Source organism: Dendropsophus ebraccatus, chromosome 7 (genome assembly GCF_027789765.1).
Source record: "Dendropsophus ebraccatus isolate aDenEbr1 chromosome 7, aDenEbr1.pat, whole genome shotgun sequence".
Classification (NCBI taxonomy): Eukaryota; Metazoa; Chordata; class Amphibia; order Anura; family Hylidae; genus Dendropsophus; species Dendropsophus ebraccatus.
This window is the reverse complement of record NC_091460.1, coordinates 60,463,149-60,482,377: the sequence shown is the minus strand read 5'-3', so window position 1 is coordinate 60,482,377 and position 19,229 is coordinate 60,463,149. Positions and strand designations below refer to the sequence as shown.

Here is a 19,229-nt window from a genome sequence, read left to right as displayed (position 1 = left end):
ATGCAGTTTCTAGAAGATAGCAGCTAAAATGTATTTATCCTGGATAACCCTTTTAAATATTTATGGGACAGGGCTTACTTGAGGAAACAATGTGGGCTGTAGTGTGTTTACTCAATGCACATGTCAGTGGTAAACCTTCTGCAATACTGTGCTGCGTAAACAGAAAGGGACAACCTGCAATCATTACAATTACAAACAATGGGGGAGATTTATTATGATGTGTTTACACATTCAGATTTTTAAGTGCAATTAAAAAGGTACTCCGAGTGGAAGGGCTTTTCTCACTATGGCCGGGGAGGGGGTGAATTAAACTACGTCCACTTATCTCCCTGATTCCAGTGCTGGGTCCTGCATCACGTTGCTCCGGTCTTCTGGTCTATGAAGCCACTTAAAACATGACGTTTGAAGCCCACTCAGTCATTCAGGGTTGTAGCAGGGTCCTGCTTTTGCAGCTGAATGGCTCAGTGGGTTTGAAACATCACATCTTAAGCCGCGTCATAGACCAGGAAACGTCCAGGGACCGAAGCAGCGTGATGTAGGACCCAGTGCTGGAACAAGAATGGTAAGTGGATGTTGTTGCTTTCATCCACCCCCTGCCCGGCCATAGTGGAAAAAAGCCCTCCCACCCAGAGTACCTCTTTAATGAAAAGAAAGCCAGGAATGAACCTGAAATCTCAGGCTTTCCTTTATCACCTGTCCTCCATTTATATTCTGTTCCTGGATTTGATATTTACAATTACAAACCTGCTTGTGTGAACACATGCTGATGGTTTTAAACTTAGATAACATAAAAGCAGACAAGACACACATTTTTTTCTTTGTTTTATCCAGTCTAAACTAGCGCAGTAATAATTTCCCCCCAACATATAAGGCTTTACTGGCATTGTTACTCTATTACACTCAGACCATGGCCGAAAAGGGGAAAATGCCAAAACAGGCAAAAGATGAAAACAATACTGCCAATAAACTGGGCCAAACTACCAGGTTTTGCCATTCTAAAATGCTGATTGGTATTGATACCAAATCACAAAAATGTGTGACAGTCCAGTTACGTAATGGGAAATAAGTGCACGGTTATTCATGTGGCTGATCAAGTGTTAGAAAACAGACGCCGGAAAACACTTAGAAAAACTCAATTTTATTGTGCTAAAATATAGAAGCCATTATTTCTAATGGAAAACAAAGTAATTCCTTTTTATAGATGCAGCAAAATAAACCATTAAAATATTACACACCATCAGGTTCTGCTTTTTGCATCCATTTATTAAGTGCCAACATAGGGATCATCTATTACAGACAACAATATTTGGTGTTCCGCAGGCATTTTCATTCTTCCCACACATCGCCGTATTTGTTCTTTTTGACTGAAACACAGAAAATCCAATTTTATAGTATAAGAAGAAATGTATTTACTCATGAAAGGCTCTGCTATAACCAAGAGAGAATGCAGCTGGTCTTAACAGACAAGACATAGGATGGCCTAGGTGACAGGATGCAGAATACTTCCATAATTACCAAATCTGTATCAATTACATACAGCCCCTATAACAGCAAACGGAATCTGGTACCTTCCTTCCATGGCTGCTTCTCCTGTACAGGTGCTCTAGAAGACACCAAACCAGCCTTGTGGTAGTGGTCCCTGTTCTGGTCTCTCAGCTCATCATACGTCACTGGTTTCTGTTTAGAAGTCTCTTCTAGGATTGGTTCAGGCTCTATAGAACAATACACAGATTAATACCTTTTGATACTCCCGTGATTAAAAAAAATAATAATTAGTTCAGTCCATGTCCATTTAACTCAATGGGGAGATCTATCAAACATTGTGTAAAGTGAAACTGGCCCAGTTGCCCCTATCGCCTAGAATACCGAACACCATTTACCTTTTAAAACATTGTCTCCAATTCCAGTGGGCGAAGACTCACTCATTGATGCACTAAAAGGCACTTCTGCTGCATTGGACTCATACTTGCTGGAATACACACTGGATGGGGGTTCAGCCACAATGGGGGGGGAAGTCTGAGGCGGAGGTGGGGCTGTGACGTCAGCATCAGAAAATTCAGAAGGATGGTCTGTACGCTGGGGAAATCTGAAAAGTTATTTACAGATCACTAAAGACAAAATTAAAGGTTGTATGCTGCAAGTCATTTTCATAGTAGAACCTAGGATTGAAAAAATAAGTTACTGACACATGACTGGAAGAGGGACTTAGCTCACCCGATAACCACTTAAAAAATTAAAAAATAAATAAAAATCAAAAATTTGGTTAGTTCTATATGGCTGCATTTAAATAGGACTTTTCGATTTGAGAAATTGGTGCCCTGTTCTCAGAAAAACCCACCAATATCTGATCAACTGTTTGGGCAAACTGCAGCATGCAGTGTACACTACACTGAGGGGAAAAAAGGAGAGTCAGATGGGTGAGAACTTAATTTAATAATAGAAGTGGATGGGTGTGAGTGTTTTACACTGCGGGGCGTGTATACCTAACAAACCCAAACTGTATAATTACACCCATTACCCGATATTCATCCTTATTATCAAAACAGAGTTTACACCTATCTGATTACATGAATTGTCAGAAAAAATATAAACCCACATATCTCAGGAATGAGAGGATACATCAAGTAATGTTAAACAGTGTGTTATTAAGGGCCACAAAACCCAGACCACCTACACTACACAGCAAACTAATTACTACATGTGCATTACTGGTGCTCAAAAACAGTCCCATTCCAACCATATGAAACTGACTGTATCCCAATGTCTCTTCTACGAGAGCTAAAACTGCTCTGTTTTAAACCAAACTTTAGTACTAAAAATTCCACCTTTAGAGTTTACGGTTTCTTCTATAGAACTTTTATGTCTTACTGTGCTTGATACTTTGGTCCTTGTCGAATCATTTCAGCCATTGGGGAGTTATCCAATTTCAAAAATTTCTCTTTGCACTTTTGAACGTACGAAATCTTTCCAGCTATGTATCCAATGACACCAGCAACTTCCAAGCAAAAAAAAAACAAAACTAATTATCTATCGATGTATATTATACACATATATTTTTTTATTATACAATAAAAATATATGCATAAAACAATAAATCTCAGAAATATATTAGACATTTAAAATCAATGCACACAACTCACTGGATCTATGTGATACATAGATTTGTTAACATTGACTTTTTAGCTATTGCCCATTTTTGGCCTCTCAGTAACACCAGTGTCAAACTAACATAATACAGGCATATTTTTACAAGTCGTGGCTTGATCATCGGTCTGAGGACCTAAAGTGACAGCTGGTTGGGCCTGTACACAACACACAAATATGTCCATATTATGCTATACATGTGTATTTCACTACAGATATGCAAAGAAAGCTACAGAAATTTGTCGCAGAGTGTGGATCCAAACTAAAGATGCCATAGATGTTACCACATGTTGCCTTTCAGACTGTGCATTGAATCATATAAGTCTCATTTTTGCGAATGGCTATATGTGTATAATGTTTAAAGGAGAAGTCCGGCAAAAAATTTTATTTAAGTATTGTACTGCCCCCCCCCCCCCCCAAAAGTTCAACAAATCAGAGCTAGTTTTGGCTGGAGTCGGAGTCAGAGTTGGAAAAAATGTACAGACTCTGACTCCAGCCTTAAAAAAATCTTTAATAAATTTAGAATTGAGTTTTGATATGAGTGTTATAAGTTTTGCTCATCAATATATATTATGAGCAACATTCTAATAGGACACTGGCCCCATTAGATAAGGGTGGTCGAGGAAAAGTTGTCGGTCACTATTTGGCAGTTTGTTTCTGAGCTGGAAGAGTCCATTGTGTGGGGGGAGATCTGTGCTGTTCTCTTCCTGAATGCCTGTATATGAGCAGCAGTGTAATATGAAGATATCCTGTGTAATATAGAGTAGGAGGATAAGACATGAGTAGTGTAGCAGTAACCTCTGTCCTCAGTGTGGTGTTTTCTCTCTGGGAGAAGATTGTGTGTTTTTCTTTAGTGTTGTATGGCTGCAGCTGTGTGTGCTATGGCTGCAGCAGGCTGTGTGTGTGTGTGCGCGCGCGCTATGGCTGCAGAAGGCTGTGTGTGTGTGTGTGTGTGTGCGCGCGCTGTGTGTGCTATGGCTGCAGCAGGCTGTGTGTGTGTGTGCGCGCGCTATGGCTGCAGAAGGCTGTGTGTGTGTGTGTGTGTGTGCGCGCGCTATGGCTGCAGAAGGCTGTGTGTGTGTGTGTGTGTGTGTGCGCGCGCTATGGCTGCAGAAGGCTGTGTGTGTGTGTGTGTGTGTGTGTGCGCTATGGCTGCAGAAGGCTGTGTGTGTGTGTGTGTGCGCTATGGCTGCAGAAGGCTGTGTGTGTGTGTGTGTGTGTGTGTGTGTGCGCTATGGCTGCAGAAGGCTGTGTGTGTGTGTGTGTGTGTGTGTGTGTGTGTGTGTGTGTGTGTGTGTGTGTGTGTGTGTGTGTACGCGCGCTATGGCTGCAGAAGGCTGTGTGTGTGTGTATATGCTATGGCTGCAGGTGTGTGTGTTATGGCGTGCCCCCAGTTACCCCTCTATATCACTATGTGTGATCCCTGTATATCACTATGGCTAACCTCTATATTACAGGGATCTGGCATTGTTAGCAGTGTTTCTGTGTGTATGGCGAATATAAGTTAGAAACATACAGCAGGAAAAGACCACCTGCTCCATCTAGTCTACTTCTGAGTTTTTCAGGACATGGAGGCTGGAGACTGGCTACATCCACTGCACACACAGAGGAGAATCTACTTTATATCTTTTCTTATTCCCTCAGAAGTCGCCCCAGGATCAGGTCGGACCTTAGGGAGAAGCTGCTGAGCCAGTGTGATAAATAACTCATGAAAAGAAAAATTCCATCCACGGCTTCAATAAAATTATGGTAGCTTTATTGGGACATCACAAAACAGAAAACTCAAAAAAAAAAAAAAAAAAAAAAAAAAAAACACGCCGACGCGTTGCAGGGTTAGAACCCCTTAATCATGGCAAATGTATGTGGGTAACTTACAGGTTTATATGTGTATGGAATGTGATGTCCCGCCTCGGGATAGACACGCCCCAGACAAAGGAGAACGGGAGCACCTGTTCCGAGTAAGGTCACATGACCATTAACATCCATTAGTATAACATCATAGAATACAAATGAAAACAAATACAAATTATATACATCAGATACAAATATATACAGAAATTGCTCAAAAGAAAAAATAAATAATATAAATAAACATGTGAGAAAAAAAACAAAAACTTTTTCATTAGTATATGTAGTAGAAATCTGACTTGTAGTTTAACCCTTTCGGGTATCTAGTGTTGAGGTTGAGAATCCACAGTGCCTCCCTCTTGTGTAACAGATGGGTCCAATCTCCCCCCGTTTGGGTCTATTAACCCTTTCTACAGCTGAAATTTTCAGACCATTCAAGTCCCCTCCATGACAATCAACAAAGTGTCTGGAGAAACCAGAGAGTGAGCGTGGGTGGGTAGAGACCAAAGCTGTGCGTACGTCACTCAAATGTATCGTTAGTATCGTAAACCCACTTCGGGTAATGGTGTACTACACGCCATGAGTAGCCATCCACCTCATGTCACGATAAATCTCCCCATAGGGGAATATATCTGTCTCATCCGCAACTGTTCTAGCCAGGATAGCTACATACAGGAAGCAGACAATTTGGAGAAGCGACTCCTGGGTAGGGGTTATAAAATTCATATCATACATAGAGCAAGACGTATAGCTAAACAAATGGATAGACCATCTGTGTGATAGGGCAGCAGATGCCCAAGCAGACACTAATCCTTCAGTTAAACCCCTAACATTCTCTACCAGCTATAGTCCGCAATTTAGTGAAATTCGTAATATTATCAATAAATATATTCCGTTGTTATATGCAGACACCAAGTGTGAACAGGTCCTGAATGCTAGGGTCAGGTATGTAGCGCGGAGAGGCCAAACCCTAGGAAATTTACTCTCACCGAGTGATATCAGCACTAGAGAGACAGATAGTGAGAATTGGCTCAAGTTGAAGGGTTTTTTTCGCTGTGCAGCACCACGCTGCAGCATGTGTGAATATGCATCTAAGCAGTCCTCAGTTTTTTCATGTGTTACGGGTCGGAGCTTCGGGATACGTTCCTTCATCAACTGCAGCTCTACGCACACAGTGTATGTTGCCCACTGTACAGTGTGCAATCTGCAGTATGTGGGATCCAGTGTCCGGAAGCTCAAGACTCGTATCAGGGAGCATTTGAGTGACGTACGCACAGCTTTGGTCTCTACCCACCCACGCTCACTCTCTGGTTTCTCCAGACACTTTGTTGAGTGTCATGGAGGGGACTAGAATGGTCTGAAAATTTCAGCTGTAGAAAGGGTTAATAGACCCAAACGAGGGGAGATTGGACCCATCTGTTTCACAAGAGGGAGGCACTGTGGATTCTCAACCTCAACACTAGATACCCGAAAGGGTTAAACTACAAGTCAGATTTGTACTACATATACTAATGAAAAAGTTTTAGTTTTTTTTCTCACATGTTTATTTATATTATCATTTATTGTTTTTCCTTTCCAGCAATTTGTGTATATATTTGTATCTGATGTATATATTTTGTATTTGTTTTCAGTTGTATTCTATGATGTTATACTAATGGATGATAATGGTCATGTGACCGGAACAGGTGCTCCCGTTCTCCTTTGCCTGGGGCGTGTCTATCCCGAGGCGGGACATCACATTCCATACACATATAAACCTGTAAGTTACCCACATACATTTGCCATGATAAAGGGGTTCAAACCCTGCAACGCGTCGGCGTGCTTTTATCTTTTTTTTTTTTTTTTTTTGTTTTCTGTTTTGTGATGTCCCAATAAAGCTACTATAATTTTATTGAAGCCGTGGATGGAATTTTTCATTTCATGGACTTTCCGGATTGCGGCCCGCAATACAGCCAGAACGTGCTTCACTTCCAGGAGGTCCACACACACCTGCGCTAATTGTGGCTATCAAGGGTGAGCTGACATATTCTCCTTTTATGATAAATAACTCCCCTGGTATCTGACTGGCCATTTATGAAAGAGCAGGAGTCAGAGTCTGGAGTCGGTCCTGATAAAATTCAGGAGTCGGAGTTGGAGTCGGAGCTGTGGCTTACCGACTCCACAGCCCTGGATGTCACAACCCGACTCCCAGAGCTGTGCGGGCTGTGACTGCTGGAGAGGACGATGGCAGGGGGACACTGAGGGGACACTTAGGAACACAGGGCACTGGAGGGACACTGAGCATCCCTCTGCCATCATCCTCTCCAGCAGCCACAGCTCACACAGCTCTGGGAGTCGGGTCGTGACATCACCATATTATCCAGGAAGTGACATCACCATGGTATCCAGGAAGTGAAGCCTTGATGCAGTAGTAAGTGCAGAAAAAATAGTACTTTATATGCATTTCCTGAAATAAGTGTATATTGGTGATCTGTATAACTTTTGGGGGCAATACAATACTTTAACAAAAATTTTTCCCGGACTTCTCCTTTAATGATTATGGCTGCTATTATAGCGGACTATGGCCTACACTGTAAGGATCACCTCACTTAAGCACTTGTAAAACAAAAATGATTTGTCTGAGAAGACACAGATAACAGGCAAATGTGTAGACCAGCCAGACGAGTTTTAGTACAAATTTCCTATAACGGCAATAAAGAGGAAAAAAAACATTAATTTACTTACAAGCTAGTTTTGTGAGAGACCCAAGTCTACTAGATGTTGTAAGTACCCCTGCAATAAAGGAAAAAAACCTGTTAACACATAACACACTATGTTAAGTGAATATCATTGTTTATGTCCATTTATTGTGAAACATATTTGCAGATTAGTGACAGTTTGATGTAAAATGACTATTACCTAGTAACTACATTATATTGACTTATCAGCATATTTTGCACACTCAAATTAGCAGCTATAATGCTACAACCTAGATGTGGAGCATGTGCTGTGTGCATGTGCTTTATTCTACAATAATGAGATTTAAAAAAAAAACACTACAAAAACTTAATATGTCTTCCTATGTATACCCACTTTACATACCTTACCCACTCCCCAGCACTATATATCTTCTTCACTGTTATCATACAGTATCTCCTGTGTTGTTCTTCTGATGACATCCCGCTCAGGCAATCACAAAAGCCGAGCAGGGGCCATCATTAAGAGGGAAGCGCGTATGTAGGGCTATGTACATTGTCCGAGAAAACATTTAAATGGGCGGTCACTACAAAAAACTTTTGATATGTCGGAGCAACTTATCAAAAGTTTCGATCAGATGAGGTCTGAGTGTTCAGATCCTGACTGATCACTACAGTAAGCTGGAAGAAGTGCGCATTTAGTGCATTTTCTCTTAGCTCTGTCTCATGTGACTAGGAAAATGCAAGTCTATGGGACTGTCTTGCTCACATACACACACACAGGGAAAAGTAAGCGCATGGCTTCAAGCTTCCCTCCCTGCCCATTCAAGAGATCAGTCGGGGTCTGAACACTCAGAACTCAAGTGGGTCAGTTCCATGCATGAGGCCTACTGGATCAGAATGGGACTCATGCACGGTGCCAACCTGGCGTGGTCATATCCACAGATACCCAAACTTCTGGCAGCAGAAAGGATTGCACACCGATCGGGTCAGTATACATTATTACAGGTTAATTATAAAGAAAATCTGCATGTGCATACATTTAGCAAGTTATCTATGTCAATAAGGAAATAAACAAATGCAGCTTATATGCAGAAATTGTGATCTTACCTCTGTGGACAAGGGCCTGTGTAGCTAGCATGCTTATGATGGAGAAGGGGGCAGCTGAAATTACAGAAGATTATAAATGATACACAATCTACATTAGGAATAAGTTCACACATAGTGGAAATGCTCCAGACATTACCTGCATATTTGTGCATGGAAGAATCTGCATATTACAGTACAAGGCATAAGTACAATTTATACAAACGTCATCCATACTCTGCAGATTTTTTCCATAAACAATGTCACCCATTTCAATACACAGTGATGAGATCTGCCTCAAAATCAATTGTTCCATCACATACGATACTTGAATTATTACTCATAGTGTCGAGAGTCCTACACTAGGACTAACCGGCATGAGGTCACTTTAAAAGTGGCGGGATGGTTTACACTATTTGCAAATGGTAACTGGAGCCTCATTAATTTTATGGAGAATTTTTTAGCAGTTGGGAGGCTGCTTTTAGCGATTTTTATAACTTTATTGGGTCTGCATCTTGCCATTAGTGGTGAGCTGTTGCAGTTTGTGTTTTTGTGGAAGGAATTGTTTGTGTTTTTTATGGGAAAATTTGATTTGATATAGGAGTAATTTAGATTACAAATGCGTTCCTGGCAAAAATTATGCTTGTAATCCAAGGTTTCACTGTGTGTATATCTATATCCATTTTACACACACACACAATATATATACATATATATATATACATACACACACACACACACACACACACACACACACACACACACTATCAGATGGCAGGGGATGAGAATTAGCCTATGCAGGTGCAAGCAAACCGGGACTAGTTTTTGTTTATAACTTTCAAAATCTAAAATCAACAAGAGATGGAAAATAAAGTATGTTTGCAATTAACATTAATCATTTTTTTTTTTATCATAGTAAATACGGGACTTCCTGTGTTTGATCTCTTTGATAAAAAAAGAAACTAAACACAGGAAGTCCCACCATCACAGAAGGCATGTGACTGATGGACGAAATAAGTTGTGTCACTCTGTACTGGCCAGCCATCCTGCATTTAGTCTCTTTTTCAACCAGCACAAGACTGGACCTGGATACAAGTAAGTATATTGTGTTTTACAGCATGATAATGAATGTTAGTTTTGAAAGTTAAAAAGACTTAAGATTAAAAAGAGTTAATGGGAAATCGGCTGATATGTCCCTATAGTGCACAGAGCACTGATGATTAAAGTAAATTTCTTACCTTTATTCTCTAGTTTATTTGATAAGTAAATTAGGTGGTTTGGTTCACTGGGGACAGGACTACTACCCTTAGGCCACCAATCTGCCCTGGCCAGACCGCCCTCCTAATACATATTGGGATGCAGTGATAAGCCCTGCCCCAATATACATCAGAATGGGCAGCCGGACAGATTGGTGCACTGACAGTGGTAGTCCTGTCTGTAGTCCACCAAACCATCTAATAAAGTATAAAATCACTGAACTGGAATCCGATTCTGTGACACTACTCACATCTGTACCAGAAGCTCTCAGAATTACATTCCCGTAAGACTCTTGCCTCCGCTTCAGTGGGAACATAATCGCTCTGTGAAAAGATATAAGGCCATTATTTATAAAAACATAAAAACAACAAGGATTGATAAACGCTGCTGTCTAGGCCACTTTCACCACAACATAGTTGGTACCTGTATTTGACCTGGGGAAATGGGACTGTTGCTCAAGACCTAAAGAACGGAGGAGGGGGGAGAAAGACATGGCACGTGTTATGGACAGGGGATGGTGTGTGTGTGTATATATGTTATGGACAGGGGATGGTGTGTGTGTGTATATATGTTATGGACAGGGGATGGTGTGTGTGTGTATATATGTTATGGACAGGGGATGGTGTGTGTGTGTATATATGTTATGGACAGGGGATGGTGTGTGTGTGTATATATGTTATGGACAGGGGATGGTGTGTGTGTGTATATATGTTATGGACAGGGGATGGTGTGTGTGTGTATATATGTTATGGACAGGGGATGGTGTGTGTGTGTATATATGTCATGGACAGGGGATGGTGTGTGTGTATATATGTTATGGACAGGGGATGGTGTGTGTGTGTATATATGTTATGGACAGGGGATGGTGTGTGTGCGTATATATGTTATGGACAGGGGATGGTGTGTGTGCGTATATATGTTATGGACAGGGGATGGTGTGTGTGTGTATGTTATGGACAGGGGATGGTGTGTGTGTATATATGTTATGGACAGGGGATGGTGTGTGTATATATATATGTTATGGACAGGGGATGGTGTGTGTATATATGTTATGGACAGGGGATGGTGTGTGTGTGTATGTTATGGACAGGGGATGGTGTGTGTATATATGTTATGGACAGGGGATGGTGTGTGTGTGTATGTTATGGACAGGGGATGGTGTGTGTATATATGTTATGGACAGGGGATGGTGTGTGTGTGTATATATGTTATGGACAGGGGATGGTGTGTGTGTGTATATATGTTATGGACAGGGGATGGTGTGTGTGTGTATATATGTTATGGACAGGGGATGGTGTGTGTGTGTATATATGTTATGGACAGGGGATGGTGTGTGTGTATATATGTTATGGACAGGGGATGGTGTGTGTATATATATATGTTATGGACAGGGGATGGTGTGTGTATATATATATATATGTTATGGACAGGGGATGGTGTGTGTGTGTGTATGTTATGGACAGGGGATGGTGTGTGTGTGTATATATGTTATGGACAGGGGATGGTGTGTGTGTATATATGTTATGGACAGGGGATGGTGTGTGTGTATATATGTTATGGACAGGGGATGGTGTGTGTGTATGTTATGGACAGGGGATGGTATGGCTCGGCGGCACTTTCACGTCTCTTCTTCCACAGAGGCGCCCCTGCACCCCAGTCACCCGTAGAGCCCTCAGGCTTTGTATCTACATACACCCCAGTACACAGTGTCGGCATGCTCCCCTATTCCCTGACAGGACACTGACATTATGCAGCAGCTATAATAGTAGTGTTTCCCTGCACAGCGCCGCCGTGCACACAGTGCGGTACCTGCATCCCCCTGTGCGGTGGCGGCGGCTGCTGCTCCGCGCTGAGATTTGCCTGAGTCGAACTCGCGTCCATGGCCTGGTACAACAACCATGAACCTGGAGTGTCCTGTGCAGCCGTGACCTCCGCACACTGCCGCCGCCTCCTCCAGAGCAGCGCGCAGCCCGGAAACCCCGCCCACACCCGGAAGTGCTCGTCCTGCAGCCCTGTATATAGCACATACAGTTCAGCAATGCACGGTACAGGGCTGTATAGAGCACACACAGTACAGCAATGCACGGTACAGCAATGTATAGAGCACACACAGTACAGCAATGCACGGTACAGCAATGTATATAGCACACACAGTACAGCAATGCACGGTACAGCAATGTATAGAGCACACACAGTACAGCAATGCACGGTACAGCCCTGTATATAGCACACACAGTACAGCAATGCACGGTACAGCCCTGTATAGAGCACACACAGTACAGCAATGCACGGTACAGCCCTGTATATAGCACACACAGTACAGCAATGCACGGTACAGCCCTGTATATAACACACACAGTACAGCCCTGTATAGAGCACACACAGTACAGCAATGCACGGTACAGCCCTGTATATAACACACACACACACAGTACAGCAATGCACAGTACACACAGTACAGCCCTGTATATAACACACACTGTACAGCCCTGTATATAACACACACACACCGTACAGCCCTGTATATAACACACACACACACACCGTACAGCCATGCACAGTACACACAGTACAGCCCTGTATATAACACACACTGTACAGCATGGGTCTCAAACTCAATTTACCCGGGGGCCGCTGGAGGTAGAGTCTGGGTGAGACTGGGCCGCATCAGGTTTTCCACAACAAGGGGACTGGGGGGTGACACAGGGGACTGGGGGGAGCAGGGGGTGACACAGGGGACTGGGGGGAGCAGCGGGATGACAGAGGGGACTGGGGGTCTCTGAGAGGGGACTGGAGGGAGCAGGGGGTGACACAGGGGAGTTGGGGGTGACACAGGGGACTGGGGGGAGCAGGGGGTGACATAGGGGACTGGGGGGAGCAGGTGGGTGACACAGGGGACTGGGGGTGACAAATGGGACTGGGGGTCTCTGAGAGGGGACTGGGGGGAACAGGGGGTGACACAGGGGACTGGGGGGAGCAGGGGGTGACACAGGGGACTGGGGGGAGCAGGGGGTGACACAGGGGACTGGGAGTCTCTGAGAGGGGACTGGGGGGTGACACAGGGGACTGGGGGTCACTGAGAGGGGACACACCCATCCTCCTCCGGCGCTCTTCTCTCAGTCGCACATGCAGCTCCTCAATCTCTGGAGGAGGAGGCCGTGGGGACTGCAGGGTGAGATGATTGCATCGCTGCAAGTCCTGGGGCTGTAAAGCAGGATCGGGGGTCTGCACTGCATCCCCCAATCCTGCTGATCAGCCCCAGGACTTGCAGCGATGCGATCACCTTGCAGTCCCCGCGGCCTCCTCCTCCAGAGACCGGGGAGCTGCATGTGCGGCAGGGACGCTAGGGGGCGGCGGCTTTGCTAGGCGGCTGTAGGCCCCTGCCCCGCACCGTCGCCGCACACCTCCCCTCCCACCACCGCCGCCCACCTCTCCGTCGTCTTCGGGAGGCCGGCCGAACAGCTGCAGCCGTCCCTGATGCCGGCCCCCCTCTGCCGCGCCATCAGCTGCTCAGCTGCGATTGGCTGAGCATAAAGTTAAGCTCAGCCAATCGCGGCTGAGCAGCTGATGACGTGGCAGAGGGGGGCCGGCATCAGGGACAGCTGCAGCAGGTCGGCCGGCCTCCCGAAGACGAGCACAGTGTCAGGGCCGCACTTACAGGAAAGCTACCATTGAGGTGTTGGGCCGCAAACTAGTGTCCCGAGGGCCGCAGTTGGCCCGCAGGCCGCGAGTTTGAGACCCCTGCTGTACAGCCATGCACAGTACACACAGTACAGCCCTGTATATAACACACACCGTACAGCCCTGTATATAACACACCGTACAGCCATGCACAGTACACACAGTACAGCCCTGTATATAACACACACCGTACAGCCCTGTATATAGCACACACAGTCCAGCCATGCACAGTACAGCCCTGTATATAAAACACACCGTACAGCCATGCACAGTACACACAGTACAGCCCTGTATATAGCACACACAGTCCAGCCATGCACAGTATACACAGGGCACAGGTGCCAGCCCTCTACACTACACACAGGGCACAGGTGCCAGCCCTCTATACTGCACACAGGGCACAGGTGCCAGCCCTTTACACTACACACAGGGCACAGGTGCCAGCCCTCTATACTACACACAGGGCACAGGTGCTAGCCCTCTATACTACACACAGGGCACAGGTGCCAGCCCTCTATACTACACACAGGGCACAGGTGCCATTCCTCCTATGTTACAGCCCTGTACTGTTACTGAGGGAACTACAGGTCACAGCATGCAGTTCCCTGTATACCTATAGACCCCTGCCCGCCCCCCTGTATACCCATAAACCCCTGCCCGCCCCCTGTATACCCATACACCCCTGCCTGCCCCCCTGTATACCCATAGACCCATGCCCGCCCCCCTATATACCAATACACCCCTGCCCGCCCCCCTGTATACCCATAGACCCCTGCCCACCTCCCTGTATACCCATACACCCCTGCCCGCCCCCTGTATACCCATAGACCCCTGCCCGCCCCCCTTTATACCCATAGACCCCTGTCCGCCTCCCTGTATACCCATACACCCCTGTCCGCCTCCCTGTATACCCATACACCCCTGCCCGCCCCCCTGTATACCCATACACCCCTGCCCACCTCCCTGTATACCCATACACCCCTGCCCGCCCCCCTGTATACCCATAGACCCCTGCCCGCCCCCCTGTATACCCATAGACCCCTGCCAGCCCCCCTGTATACCCATAGACCCAGCCTGCCCCCCTGTATACCCATACACCCCAGCCTGCCCCCCTGTATACCCATACACCCCTGCCCGCCTCCCCGTATTGTAGAGGATATAGAGATAGATAGATAGATAGATAGATAGATAGATAGGCGATACATAGATAGATATCTTCACAGCGTGTCAGTACAGTGCCATCTACAGCCCCCCTTTAATGTGCCACTCATAATGCCCCCATAACAGTGCCTTTGTACTGTCGCCCATACATAACATACTATATACCCATCATATATACTGTACGGCCCTGTACTGTCACCTGTATATACTATATACCCATCATATATACTCTGAGTACCTATAGTACATAGCTATATACCTGTATATACACGTCCTGTAGTGTGCACATAGCTGTATGCTGTATACCTGTATATACACGTCCTGTAGTGTGTGTATATAGCTGTATGCTGTATACCTGTATATATATGTCCTGTAGTATGTACATAGTTTGGGTTGCTGCTCATTGAGTTACTGTACTTTTTTTAACTTTTTTGAAACAAACTATCCCCAGTTTGGCACGGCCAAGTGGCTTACAAAGGGGGCGTGTCATAGTTATCGTCCAATTATCGTTACCGCAGCTACATATGCCATAAACCGCGATATTGATTTAGGCCAATATCGCCCAGCCCTACTAAGCACACAGCAAGGACAACACAGGAGTGGCTTAGGGGCAATTCTGTGAACGTCTTTGCGTGGCCCAGGCAGAGCCCTGACTTGAACCCAATGGAGATTCGTCAGGGAGACCTGAAAATGGCTCCACATATGGTTCCTGTCTAGAGATGATCGAACCTGGAGCATGCTCGAGTCGATCCGAACCCGAACTTTCGGCATTTGATTAGTGGTGGCTGCTGAAGTTGGATAAAGCCCTAAGGCTATGTGGAAAACCTGGATATAGTCATTGGCTGTATCCATGTTTTCCAGACAACCTTAGAGCTTTATCCAAGTTCAGCAGCCCCAGCTAATCAAATGCCGATCGTTCGGGTCCGGATCGACTCAAACACGAACCCGGTTCGCTCCTCTCTATTCCTGTCCAACCTGTCAGAGCAGGAGACGATCTGCAGAGAAGAATGGCAGAAACCCTCACATCCAGGTGCATCTCATGAAGACTGGAGGCTGGAATCATCTCAGGAGAGGTCACCAATATTTATCAGAATGAAGAGCTTGCTGAGGACCAGCCTCCGCAATGTTTGCATTATTATATTTTATAATAGTGTGATAACCTCAGTAAGCTGCAATAGACAATGGAATAATTTAGTGTGGTTACATGAACATCATAAAAAGCCTTTGAACATTACTAAAAACCTTGCTTCCTGTATGGTTTTACCCCCTTCCAGATGCTGATCTGAGCTTATGACTTGGACGACTCTTTATGCGAAATCAATTTGTATAATCCGATGCTCTGTGGTTGCTTTATGCCAATCAATTTTTTATTTGAATAGTGATTAGTTGTACAGAACATTAGATACTTACGTATAGATGTAAGCTAAAGGAAATGAGCTGCGGATGTACAAACTGAAGGTCATATTAACCGAACATTCTTGTTTGGCTTGAGGCTGCATTTACACACAGTCAGTAGTTTTATACAAACAATTTTATATTATATAAAAAATATATATTTATTTATTTATGTTTTTTTTTTTTGCCTTTTTCTTTTACCATTTCACGGCTTATTTGAAATAACAGCTAATTTCCCCCCTATGTGTGCACTAACATAAAAATTCTGTTTTATTGCTTAGAAAATGTGAAAAATATTGAGGCAGTGTGTAATTTGGCAGTAAGAAACTGTTATCCTCCATCAGGCTCAGACTGGCCCACAGGGGAATCCCCCAGTGGGCCCTACCCCTTGGTGGGCCCCTGGCAGGAGGTGGGCCTCCTAGACTGACTCTTTCTACCAGAAAATAAAAACAATTTCTATGCTATAGAAGCACAGACAAATATATATAAGGTACCATGTGTCTTCTTGACCTAACAGCATCTAACAGTGTCAGCAGTTTGGAACACAAATTCAACTGGCAGAAATCTCGTAAGAAATGATAGGCAGGGAGTGGAGTGCGGGGAGATAATAAAGGAACTATACTCACCAGTCCCTGTGCCCCTGGATCGCTCTCTCTCCCACAGCCGCTGGATGTCATTTTCAGTAATTTTCGACCAGGTTCTCTGTATGTCACAGCCCGAGCTCAATGTCACATACTCGGCTGATGGATTGCCTGCTCAGGCGGGCGATCCATCAGCCGATTATGTGGTGTTGCAGCTGGAGGACCTGTAGGAGGCTGGTGGCTATTGGATAACATTAAGGAAGAGCTTCGGGGGCACAGGGATGGGTAAGTATACTTTCTTTATTATGTTCCTGTACCCCCCTGCCTACCTGAGATTTGTTAGTTTCATGGGACTTCTCCTTTCAAGAAACCTAAGTGGCACGTTATGCTGTCTACATAGAGTGACTGAAGAGTTACTAGTAGTGAGCTAGTATCGCTGGTCATATACACAGCAAATTGCAAAATTGCTATAATAATGTGAAAGGTTTGCTGCTTATTATATCTGGTGTAAGTAGTGTGGACCCCAAGAATCAAATTCTCAGGTGGGCCCAAGGTACCCCAGTCTGACACTGGCCAGCTGGTGCTCCCTCTAAAATCCATAGGATAGGGGATATCAAGCTAAAAAAAAATATTTCAAATAAACTGGTGACAGAATGTTAAATATATATTTTTTATTTATTTCTACTAAAAACCCTCTAGCCTTCCAATACTTATCCGCTGCTGTATGTCCTGCAGAAAATTGTGTATTCTTTCCAGTCTAACACATTGCTCTCTGCTGCCACATCTGTCCATGTCAGGAACTAACTTTGGACAGTTCCTGACATGGACAGAGGTGGCAGTAGATATCACTGTGTCAGACTGGAAAGAATACACCACTTCCTGCTGAACATACAGCAGCTAATAAGTACTGTAAGACTGCAGATTTTTTTTTTATAGAAGTAAATTACAAATTTCTGGCACCAGTTTATTTGAAAGATTTTTTTTTTAATACTGTGGGCTATTTTACTTTCTAACTACTAGACGACCCCTTTTGTACAGTCAATGCAGTTTCTCCATTGATCAACTAATCGGGTGATCACTGATTTCCTATGACAGCCTGGGAAATGTAGTGTTACATGCCCCCCATACTGCTTGTCTATACTCTGGAGGATTTACAGGTAGGGATCTCCTTCTTCTCTATTCATATCAGCAGCTTTATTTATAATACTCCTGGGCCACCCTTTCCACATACAATTACATCAGATTGTCATCAGTCTCCTTCATGTTAACAAATCCGCCGTATATAACCATGTACCAGTGGTATCTAAACTGAGTGACAGGAAATGCTTGAAATTGTAGTGTATAGAAATGTTGGGAGGTCTGGAGGAAGGGCTGACTGCAAAGCATTATGGGGAAACTTGATGTCCTGTGTTTTCAGTCATCATCATCTTTACAGCAATGGAGCAGATTTATCCATCTGCCAGAGAGAAAACACAGTCTGATTCACCTGATGCAACCAATCACAACTCACTTTTCATATCTTAACTAGGGCTTATAAAATTAAAGCTGAGCTTTGATTGGTTGCTATGGGCTGCTATAGACTGTCTAAGTTGCGCATTGCAACCAATCACAGCTCAGCTTTTATTTTACCAGAGTAATTTGAGAAAGGAAAGCTGAGCTGTGATTGGTTGCTATGGGCCACATCAAACCATATTATTTAGTGTTCTTAGTGTGGCCTAACCATAAGCTGTTGGTCACAAGTGTGTTTAGTGACCTCTGCTGTAAATCACATTGTCAGTCATTAACGGGTTAATGCTTCAGATGTGTTTACCTGCAGTAACCATGGTAACCGTGCACTGTGATGACAAGCGCTTATGTCATAAAGAAGGTTCCATAAAGCAATGCACCGCGCCCTGATCAGTGCCATCTTGGATGCGCCAGAGGACCTTGAGCTTGACCATTTTATTGCCCCCTACCCGTGATGTAATTTAGAGGTTCTAGCAGGGGAAAAGGGGTGGTCTGCATTGGACTACCCCTTCATCGAGTCTCCACCTTCTTGACAAGTGGACCTGGAGGGAGAAGAGATACAGCCGCCTAGCCATCAATAAGGTGACAGATATTGCAGCCAGATCTCTCTCACATCCAGTTTATTATATTTATAGTATGGTATTACCCTCTAAGCCCAGGGGAGGGGCAACTCTCCAGCCATGGCTCCCTTGAGGTTTCCCCCACAGGGGTTTTTTCCTCGCCTGAGTGCTGGAGAGTGACTCTTTGTGAGTCGGGGGTCTGCCATTTTCAGTGTCATGTAATTTTAAATAAAATTGGGACCCTTTGACACCTGATTACTATGTGTTGTGTCTTTATTTTGCGTTCTTTGGTTTAACTTATTATGCTTGGGAGTTGGGGATCCATCACATATAGC

At 44.5% G+C, this 19,229-nt stretch overlaps 1 protein-coding gene across 1 annotated transcript; it reads right to left on the bottom strand.

Annotated features, from left to right (window-relative positions):
* Window positions 1-1,122: 1,122 nt before the first annotated feature.
* OCIAD1 (OCIA domain containing 1) lies at window positions 1,123-11,984 on the bottom strand. The gene is made up of 8 exons (XM_069976528.1): window positions 11,820-11,984; window positions 10,261-10,333; window positions 8,778-8,831; window positions 7,717-7,764; window positions 2,869-2,995; window positions 1,881-2,086; window positions 1,569-1,712; window positions 1,123-1,364 (listed from the first exon to the last, which is right to left on the bottom strand). The coding sequence occupies exons 1-8, from the start codon at window positions 11,889-11,891 to the stop codon at window positions 1,327-1,329; spliced, it is 762 nt and encodes a 253-aa protein (XP_069832629.1). The 5' UTR covers window positions 11,892-11,984; the 3' UTR covers window positions 1,123-1,326.
* Window positions 11,985-19,229: the final 7,245 nt, after the last annotated feature.